Below are 10,930 nucleotides of genomic sequence, written 5' to 3' on the forward strand. Positions count from 1 at the left end.
GGAGCTTCTGGTTGACCAAGGCAGGACCACATGCCCATGCCCTGCTGCCAGAAGGGCTGGAAAAGTGGGCTTCCAGGGTGTTCAGCTAACATTGGCTGGGCAATAGATTGACTCACTTCGTTCTCACAACTCCAAGTGTATTATTATTTTTCCCATTGAACAGATGAAGAAACTGAGGCCCAGAGAAGTTAAACATATTGCCCAGAACCACTCAGATGGGGAAGTGGCCGGGCTGGTTTCCCACCCAGGCGGGGTTGACATCACCCTTTCCTACCAGTTCCTATGGGCAGTGATTCTCTGATCACCCAAAGGTGCTGCAAATGCTGGGTGGCCCAAAGGAGGACACAGGTCCACTGTGCTGGCTGTGTGACCTTGGGTGAGCTGCGGAGTTTGTCTGTGTCTCAGCTGGCTCCTGGGTAGAAGATGAGAGTGGCCAGCTATGCAGCCGGCGTGAGGCTCAGAAGAGACACAGCCAGCATGTGTACATCACCAGCAGAAGGGCTGCACCAGCCCTTTCCCTATTTAAGATCCACAGGACCTTTGCCACCTGCTGACCCCATAGCATCTTGCGCCACATCTTAAACAAAATCAGCTGTCCATAGAGGCCAGCAGGGCAGATCCGGAAGATCCAAATAATGTGAATGGAAAACCCATCCAAAAAAAGAGATTTAACAACCACTGGTGGATCACTAAATTGTGGTTAATGGCTCAGTTATATAATTTATTTTATCTTCTTTATTTTTTATATTTTGGAATAATGACAGCTGCATCTGAAAATAATGATATATGCACATTAATGAGTATTTAAGAAAAAGAGCAAAGTATGAAGAAGAAAGGTAAAAATACCACCCCAAGTTCTATCACCTAGAAGGAACCTTTTTTAAAATTTAGGTTGTTATTGGAAAGCCATATATATATATATATATATACATACACACACACATATACATGTATTACACACACATATATGTATATACATATATATATGTATATACGTGTGTGTGTGTGTATACACACCTCCAGCTCTAGCCTAACCAGAGCTCAGCAGGCCCCTTTGCTGCCCCTGGGAACCTGCCAGGCCACCTGCAGGAGTGCCCTTGGTGTGTATCCCAGAGGTTCTCTTTGTCCTGGGGCTCTGCCTATGGGGCCCTTCCCTACGGGTAGTCCTGCAGGCCTGGGCTCCGCTTCACCCTCAGTTGGTTGTGCTGGAGCATCTCCTTGGCCCTGGTGAGAGCCTCTTCTGCGGGGACAACCATATGGGGTGTCACCCCCACCCCTTCCCAGGAGCTGCCGTCCGAGGCCCCCACAGAACGGGCCGTGGGGATAGTGAGGTAGAGGTTGGTGTCATCCACGTGGTAGGTCTGTGGTGGCTGGCAACCCCCGCTGGTCACCTCCCCGATGACCAGGGCCCGGCCCAGCCTCTTCATGATGTAGGTGAACTCCTCCGCAGTGCCGGCCGTCACACTGCTGGTCAGAATGACCATGCTCTTCTTGGAGCCATAGCGTTCACCTGGAAGACATAAGGCCCTTCAGGATGGGGGTCATGTCAGGACCCTGGAGCACCTGTCTTCTCTATCCTGCCTGGGCCTGCAGTGATGGAGGAGGCCCTGGGGTTTTGGTCTGTGTCCTTGTGTCCACTTGTGAGCCACTTGACTTCTCTGAGCCTTGATTTCTGCATCCGTAAAATGGGGACAAGAATGCAAGCCCAATCACGAGGATTTCAGTGCTTGACAGCTCCCAACGAGGCCTTTTTATGCCAAGTGATAGGAAAGACTTGACTCTCCTGAGAAAGGGACGTCCTCTCTCTTCATGAATAATGAAAACACTTAAACTGACCTGACTTCCTTTTCACTTTGGACTCAGAAAAACCCAATTTGTGATGTCATAAGAACAACCCTCTAGGACAGCACTGTCCGACAGGAATGCAACATGAGCCAGAATGCTGCCCATAGATGTCATTTTAGGTTCCCTAGTAGCCATGTTGAGCAAGCAAAAAGAAATCCCCGGTGTTAATTTTAATCATGTTTTGTTTAAGCCAATGTATCCAAAATACATTCATTTCAAAATGTAATCAAATAAAATTATTCATGAGGTTTTTTTTTTTGTAATGTCTTCAAAATCTGGTATGTACGTTACACCTCCAGCACATCTCAACTTGGGAGAGCCACATTTCAAATGCTCGGTGGCCGCAGGTGGCTTGTGGCTCCCATATTGGACCTCACGGTTCTGGGACCTCACTATCTGTAGAATTGAGTCTATCTTTAACTTCCAGTCTTGAACATCTGTTTGAATTTAGAATTCACCTGGTTCTGATTTGTATCTACACTTGCTAATATTATTGAATGTATGTCCTAGAAGCTACAGCAAAACGCCTGTGTATTACAGAAGCAGGGACATGAAAATAATGGGGTGTTTCTCTGGTCACAGGCACACCCCCATTGATCTCTCCAGTCCTTTCTCGTTGGATAGGAGCACAAGTTCCTTGGTCTTACACACTGGGTAGGGAAGATAGATGGAGGCCATCCACCCTGGAATGGGGCTTTGAGAGTCATGGTTCTGTAAAGCTCAGGGCCTGCCTTTGCTCCTGTAGCCACTGCTCTGTGTCCAGGGCAGTGAACAGAAGCCCGACGAACATCATGACTTTTCCAGGCAAGTGTGTGGCACTGCAGCTGAGAGCTCAAGTATGGTGAGCACTGGAAATGCCCATTGGGGTTGGTAAGGGGTGGGGAGAATCCTTCAAATTCTGCATTTGTCCTGCAGGCTGGTGATTATGGTGCTAAGCCTGGGGGAAATTTTGGTATTAGACAAACTAATATTCACATTTTGGGTTCCACTTATTAGCTGCATGACCCTAGAAAAGATACTTGACCTAGTCAATCCCCACTTTTTTTTCCCTCTAGAAAATGGGCGTAGTGATACATGCTTTTCAGGGATTCGAGATCATGCACATCTAGTGCCTGGACTAGGACAGGGCCTTACAGTCTGGTTACTATGACTTTTACCTACACCCAAGCTGTCTTTCCCTGGTTTCCCAGAAGCTTCTAGAACGACAGTAGAAAGGGCAAAGCTTCTCCACGTACCTACAACCTGGGCGTGTGTCCAGAGTTCACTGACAGAGTCATCAGGCCGGCTGTAGATCTTGTCCAGCAGAACTGGAGGGCCTTCATCAAAGAAGTAGGAGCACAAGATGGGAATGGAGGATGTGGGGCCACCGATGTTGAACCTGAGGGATGGGAAGCAGAACCTGTTCAGGGGCTGAGCTCACAGTGAGGCCCTCTGTGCCCCTCAGGGAGGCCAGGATCTTTGTCCCACGGAGGATTCTAATTCTTGGCAGCCTCAATGTACTGCCTCTTCCTCCTTTAGAATTCCATGGGTTGGCATTTTCCAGAATATTTCCAAGAGTACTAGTCTCTTGAGAACAAGAAACTTTGTGGTCAAATATGTTATCCTTTCCTTCTGCTATATAATTAGCACATGTTAATATATTAAAGGACCAGTCAGGTGCAGTGGCTCACGCCTATAATCCCAGCACTTTGGGAGGCTGAGGTGGGCGGATCACAAGGTCAAGAGATCGAGACCATCCTGGCTAACACAGTGAAATCCCATCTCTACTGAAAATACAAAAAATTAGCCAGGTGTGGTGGCAGGCACATGTAGTCCCAGCTACTTGGGAGGCTGAGGCAGGAGAATGGTGTGAACCCGGGAGGCGGAGCTTCCAGTTAACTGAGATGGCGCCACTGCACTCCAGCCTGGGCAACAGAGTGAGACTCCATTTCAAAAAAAAATATATATATATATATTTATATATGTGTGTGTGTATATATATATTCACACACACATATATGTATATATACATACATATATATGTATACACACATATATATGTATAAATGTATATAAGTGTATATATATGTATAAAAGGCCCTGACAAGTCCTGCAGTCAGAAACTTGTTGATCAGTTTCCCCCATTTATTGACCATGGACTGCTCCCCTGCACCCATATCTGCCTATGAGTGGAACACATTTTGGGAAACATTGTTTTTCCCAGTTGCATTCTGTGACAATCTTATGACACCTACTGGCTGTCTTAGTTCAGGTGTCTTAACAGGGCACTTAGTGTGTTGAAATATTCAGGCTTGTGGAGCCACATCGGAAGAAAGGGAGCCTGCATTTCTCCCAGGCCATTTAGATTTGTCCCACTGTGTGACCTCATTGGGCCTCTGTCTCCCCACTGGGGCTAGTGATGTGTTAAGCAGCCTCGTCCAGTTGATGGCCTGGGATGACCTGGCTGGGTTCGGGGCCTGTGATGTCAGTGTCTGAACCTCCAAACAAACCTCACGGGTGGAAGGGTCTTTAAGCAAAGTGCGCTTGCAGACTGGGGCCATCTCCTCTTTAAAAAGTGTAAATGGCATATTCAGAAGAAAGGGACTTAACATGAGCCTCATTCGGGTGCTCAACAGAACTTCTAAAGAAAAAAATGACCAGAGAGACCACAGGAGCCTCAAGCTTGGGCTGTGAACACACACAGAACTGGAGCCAGGGCTAATGTTTTAGCCCTAATGTTCTTTCTTCTCCCAGGGAGGAGAGGCAGTGGGTGCAGGACTGAGAGCCACCTAGTGACCATAAGAACCATGTGAGTAAGCGCTGAGGGCTAGAGATCTGGAGCTGGGTGAATGCCCTGCTCTGCCACCCCCTGCCACTTCTTTTAGACAACAGGGGAGCATGGAAGGGTCCCGTCTGAGGAAGGCAGCCTGCCCATGGAGGGTGCAGGGGCATGTCCACCAATGGACCCCAGAGTCACGGGATGCCAGGTCTGGCCACTGCCTGAGGGTGCTCATCCACCTCTTATCCCTGGTCCATGATGTAAACTCACGACATATGAGGCACATTTTTACAGAAACAGAGGGGAGGTGGCTAGCTGAAGACATCCTTCTGACAATCATTTGGTGATGCAAAGAATTCTTTTGATAACAATAGTGATTAATTTCTAAATTCTCCCTGTACGATTTCCAAATTCTGCCTGTATGACGATTCATGTGACCAGGGTTGTCATGAGTTGATTTTGTATGACATGAGGCGCCTTCCCAGGTGGGAGGCCTGGCTGTCTCACATGCCACTGGCCATCAGAATCACCTGGGATGCCTGTCAAATAGAGATTATCGGGCCTGTCCGCCGGAGCTTCTGAGTCAGTAAGGGAGGAGTGGGGCCCAGGAATCAGTGTTTTTAACATCTCCTTCCTCTCCTCCCCACTGAATCCTATGACCAGGCAAATTTGGGGTAATTCTCAGTCTGGAATGCACACTGGAATCATTGGAGAAGTTTACAAAAACGACCAGTGCTGGGCCCCGCCTTCAATGAAACAAGAACCCCTGGGCTAACTGGCTGGAGCCCTGATAGGAAGGAGGCCTGGCCCCCTCAGGTCCTCTGCTATGTTGCAGGGTTCCTTTTCTTCCCTGCTGTGGCCCATAGCTTTGACTGTCCCCCGGCAGTCCTACGTCCTGGCTGGGAAGCATCGACCCCTGGCCACTGACCTCATGTCGATGATCATGGCATCCGTGTGCATGATCTTCTTCCAGATGTGCTCCACCAGCAGCTTGGAGACCTGGGTGAGCAGCTCACCATCCCCAAACATGTCAAACCTCAAGTAGCCAATGTTGTCCTCAAGCACATTAGTGTGGAAGGAAAACTTGATCAGCTCTTCAAAGACTTCAGGGGAAGGGATCTGTAAGAGTTGGAGGTCCTACTCAGTGTCAGGAGGAGCAGCCGGTTTTAGAGTCCAGGAAAGCAGGCACCACGGATCGCCTTTATGTCATGGGAAATATTAAGGGCATGGGACAGGAACTGACATTTCTGAAGGAGTTAGTAGATACCAGGGACTTTCCCAGTGGCATGTCTGAGATGTGACATGCCATTGAGACATGTGTGATCCGTGGGCAGCCTCCTTGCAGGGGATGCTCCTGTCTGCCACCCACATGCCCTGGTGTCCTGAGCTAGAAGGCCCAGGAATGGTCTCCCCTCTGACCTCTCCAACCTCACCAGATACTTCCTGACGTCTCCAAGCTTACCTTCCCCTCCACTGGGGCAGGATTGGAAGATGTTAGTTACCTTTACCAGGCGCCTGGCCCTGTACTAAGCACTTTGTAGAGCTTATCATCATCCTCACAGCCACCTGTGCAGGAGATAACATGATCCCCATCTTTTCCAAGGAAAAACTGAAGCACAGAGAGATTAAGTAACTAGTCTCAGGTCACACAGTCAGTAAGTGGTGGAGCCAGAATCTGAATCTACATCTGACCCCAAATCGTGAACCTTGGCTCTACTGGAAAGGAAGGAGCAGTTGATTTGGAAACCGGGGATCCTGCAAGCCGAGCACAGGCTACTCCCACGTGGATGCACCTCCTCCTCCCTCTCTAAGGCTGCTGGAGGGAGGCAGGACTTGGTGAGCTTGACTGGGACCAGGAGCTTTCATTGACAGAGACACCGCCCTCCAGGACCTGCCCTACCCTCAGTCACAGCTCTCTGGCCCCAGGCCACTCCCCTCTGCTCCTCTCTGGGCCTCAGTTGTGAAAAATGGGGATGACAATTCTGTAGCAGATGCTTTTGGCACTCTCAGTCCCCTCTGCTTTCAGTTGCCCCCGGCCCCACTGACAGGCTCTCCTATAGCATAGCCCTGTCTTTCCACCCTCAGCTCAGGCCTTCTCCAAGAAGGGGGAGCCTGCCCCACCCTGAGTCATGTCCTCAGAGCAACTCTTGGCCAATGCAGGATAGGAGCCACTGGGACCCGCCTGCAGAGGGCTGTGCCTGGGAGCATCCCCACACTCATCAGTGTCCTCACTTCAGCAGGACAGCTTTGAGGTATCTGCTTGTCAGCTTCCCGTCTCACTCTCCCTGCTCCCTCCTTCATGCCTGCTTCAGCAATGGCCTCCCAGACAAACTGCCTGCACTCAAGCCCTGGCCTCAGACCCTCCTCACAAGGGATTCCATGACAAATGCTGCCCTGCACAATCGTGATGATGCAGCAAAACCACAGGTAGAACAGCGTGGAGGTGTGGGTGCTGCCTAGGTGGAACTCTCGGACAGCGGTGGGGCACTTGGTGAAGCCCACGGCCACCTCTGCCAGGTGTTGGGCTCTTCCCCAACACTGACAATGAGAAGCCCTGCCATCACTCACCTTCCACCCAGCCAAGGCTGAAACGCCTTCTATCCCAGGGGCTTCCAAACTGGCTTCCTGTGAGTATTGGTTGGCTTTCAAACTGGCTTCCTGTGAGGTGGGTGCAAAAGTAATTGCAGGCTTTGCCATTGAAAGTACTTTTGCACCAACCTAATATGCATGTTCAACAGAGGTGTTCAGCAACCCCAGGGTCACAGAGAGTGGATGGAACAGGTTGAGAAAGAGGAAAGGACTTGACTGGTCAAAACTTAAACATGAGAACAAATCTAAAAGCCATTGTCATGCACAGTGCACAGAGCCCGGCCTGTGCGGACAATGGGCCAACTCACTCCCGGGACTGGGCTCAACCAGGTCTCCCTTGGGTCTCACCTGCATGGGCACAATTCCAGGAATGCGGTCCTTGGCATTCTCAGGGATATGGGCTGCCTTCAGGTGTGGGTCTCCGGAGAGCATCTGCAGGTCGGCCCCCAGGATCTCGGCCAGGGCCACTTCTGAGGTCACCCTGGAGTAGCGGCTCTGCAGACCGCTCAGTTTGACAGCCATCTTGGCCCCCAGCTCGGCGGAGGCATAGTTATCAGCCACCAGCTTCCCAGCCGTCTGCAGCACCGTGGGCACCTTGGCACGCAGAGCCACTATGTCCTGGGCTGTGGAAAGGGCTTCGCTCATGGGCACAGTGATGTCGGGCTCCACACCAGCCAGGTCCCAGGCCTTGCCTGTGGTGGCACTCAGGGCCATCTGGGTGGGCATGGATGCATATAAGCGGCTGCTGCCCACCTGGTAGATGCCCACAGAGAGTGCCCCTCCAGCCGTGGGCTCCCCAATGACCGTGGCCCGCTGCAGGTCCTGCATGGTGTGTGCAAAGGCCTCAGCTGCAGAGCCACTGGTGTGGCTCATCAGGATGTAGAGGTCCTTGTGTGAGCCATAGCGCTGGCCTGCGACCTGAGGCAGGGTCCACACCTCCATGACTTTCGAGGTGGCCCTGTCAAAGACAGAATACAGGTGCTGGCGGGGTTCTGCCTCAAAGAAGTAGGAACAGAGCAGCGGGATAGCCGTGGAGTAGCTGCCAGGGTTGTAGCGCAGGTCGATCACCAGCGCAGCCGTGTCCACCAGCTGTTGCCATACCAGCCGCACAAGCTGTGGCCCGACGGCCTTCACTGTCTCCAGTTCAGCCATGGCGTCAAAACGCAGGTAGCCCAGCTGGCCAGGCAGCACCTCTGTCTTAAACAGGGCCTCAATAAGGTAGGTGAGCTCCTCTGGAGAGGGGACAGCAGGGGGTGGTGGGGGTGCTTCCTCTACCACCAGCTCACCAGGGCTGTGGAACACTAGCAGGCGGTGGTCCCCAGACACCTCCTGCAGGTCTGCTGTGAGCTGAGAGGCCAGAGACTCCAAGTCCACAGCTGTGCGGTAGGCGCCCTGGGCCAGCTTGGCCCGCAGCAGGGCACTTGTCTGGCCCACGACTTCCGGTCGAGCATAGTGGGCCTCCAGCAGGTGCCCTGTGCCCTCCACCAAGGCCCCCAGGCTCTGATGGAACTCCAGCACTTCCTGGGCTTTGTCCAGGGCCTCCTCTGCCAGCACGATGGCATCAGGCACCACTCCACCACCCAGCCAGGCCTCGCCGTGATTGTCGATGAAGGTGAGGACCGGCACGGTGAGTGCGAGGCTGCCTTCCGGCGTGTCTAGCAGCGGCACGGTGCGGGTGTGCAGCAGGTTGCCCGCAGTGATCTCACCTACCAGCGTGGCCCAGCCCAGCGACTGCATGAGGAAGGCGAACTCCTCGGCTGCCGTGGCGGTGCGGTGGCTGGTGAGCAGATACACTCCACGTTGGGTGCTGTAGCGTGGGCCCGGGAGCTCCATGTGGCTGAAGTGCTCCTGTGTGATGTTGGTGCGGCGGTCATAGGTGGTGAAGAGGTGCACGGGGCCGGCCTCGGGGCCCTGGAAGTAGGACAGGAGCAGGGGCACAGCGGAGGATGGCCCTCCGGGGTTGTGGCGCAGGTCCATGATGAGGTGCTCCGTGTCCTGTAACGGCTCCCACACCTGGCGCAGGACATATGGGGCCAAAACACCCAGCACGGAGGCGTCAGCAAAACTATCGAATCGCAGGTAGCCCACGTTGCCCGGCAGCACCGACACCTGGAACACAGACTCCACCAGTGCTTGCCGGATAGCCTCGTCCTCAGGCAACTCTGGGGCTGCCCCTGGTGGGTCTTCAGCTGCGGCATCGGGTATAGGCCCAGAAGGGGTTTCTCTGGGCCTGATGGCTCGCACCAGGAGCCTGGGATCCTCGGATGCAGCCTGCAGGCCGGCATTGAGCTTGGTGACCAGATCGTCTTCGGAGACCACTGTGGAGAAGTCCATGCTGGCCAGGTGCTGCAGCAGGGTAGGCACACGGTCCACCAGCGTGTAGTAGTCCTTCAGTGCCTCCTGGAGGCAGTGGACTACCCCTGGAAGGGAGCTGCGAAGAGTGAGGATGTCCAGGGCTTTCTCCAGGGCCTGCTCGGCCGGCGTCCCCACACAGGGCAGCACTCCGCTGCCCTCCCATGTCTGGCTGCCTCCACCCAGGGGCCCCAGGGACCTGGACACGGGCACGGTGAAGAAGAAGTCAGACTCGCCTATCCTCAGCTTCCGGAGGTCCAGGGCCCCTCCTCCAGTCCGCTCGCCTACCACGATGGCCCTGCGCATCTGCTTGAGGATGTGCGCTATGTCCTCGGCCACACCTCTGGTCTGGCTGCTGGTGAGGACCACCACATCCTTGTCGGCACCGTACCTTTCTCCCAGGACCTGAGGCAAGGTCCAGATCTCCGTGGTGGTGTTGGAGGGGCGGTTGTAGATAGTGTCCACGTGCAGGATGGTGTTCCCTGGGTGCAGGTAGGAGATGATGTAGGGAATGCCAGAGATCTGGCCTCCGGTGCAGTGCCGGAGATCCAGCACTAAGGCAGAGGTGCCCATGAGCTTCCCCCACACGTGGGCCACCAGGAACTCCCCCATCATGCTCAGCACCTCCTGGCCCGGGACGCTGTCCACCCGCAGGTAGCCCACATTACCCTCCAGAACCTCATGGCGGAGGCCCCTTTGCAGCCAGGCAAGCAGTTCCTCTTCTGAGAGACTGGTGAGTGCTGGGACTTGTGGGGGAGGCTCCGGGGTGCTGGGCTCATAGGAGATGACCAGGCGAGGGTCGTTCAGGGAGCTCTGCACCCCAGCTGTCAGCACACTGGCCAGCGTCTGTGGGTCTGAAATGCTCAGAATCTCATGGCTCTTGATGGCCTGCTGGATGGCTTCCTGCATGCCCAGCAGGTTCTCTGGGAAGCAGTAGTTATCCAAGAGGACCTTGGCCATGTCCAGCACCAGGCTTGGCTGGAACAGGTGTGTCGGGCCAGCCAGGCCACAGAGCAGCATAGACATGAGCAGAACCCATTCTCTCATCATGGGACCCAGGGGGAGGCCTGGCTCTTGCACAAAAGCCCCCTGGACTGTGTGCAAGGCCGTGGCCCTGCTCTGTGCAGCTGCCTTCTGCCCTTGTCCTCCTCAGCTGGTGGACAGAAGGTCTGGGGCTAAACTCCTGAGTTGGAGCAAGGCTTCCAGCTCCAGTAAGCCTTTAATCCTGTCTAATTCAAGCACATCAACCCTGGGCATCGGGGAGGAGTGCCCAGGGTGGTTTGACCCAGAAGGTACATTGCATCTTATCTTGCTGTGCTGCGTCTGCATATCACAACACTAATCACTGCCATTATTTTAGTTCCTGCCACATGCCAGACACTGTGC

General features: G+C 53.6%; 1 protein-coding gene across 1 annotated transcript; it reads right to left on the reverse strand.

The window, feature by feature from the left end:
• Window positions 1–996: 996 nt before the first annotated feature.
• RBP3 (retinol binding protein 3) lies at window positions 997–10,709 on the reverse strand. Its single transcript, XM_033209108.1, has 4 exons — window positions 7,541–10,709; window positions 5,532–5,722; window positions 3,081–3,223; window positions 997–1,510 (listed from the first exon to the last, which is right to left on the reverse strand). The coding sequence occupies exons 1-4, from the start codon at window positions 10,592–10,594 to the stop codon at window positions 1,155–1,157; spliced, it is 3,744 nt and encodes a 1,247-aa protein (XP_033064999.1). The 5' UTR covers window positions 10,595–10,709; the 3' UTR covers window positions 997–1,154.
• Between the last annotated feature and the right edge of the window lie 221 nt (window positions 10,710–10,930).

Source organism: Trachypithecus francoisi, unplaced genomic scaffold (genome assembly GCF_009764315.1).
Source record: "Trachypithecus francoisi isolate TF-2019V2 unplaced genomic scaffold, Tfra_2.0 Lachesis_group9, whole genome shotgun sequence".
NCBI lineage: Eukaryota > Metazoa > Chordata > Mammalia > Primates > Cercopithecidae > Trachypithecus > Trachypithecus francoisi.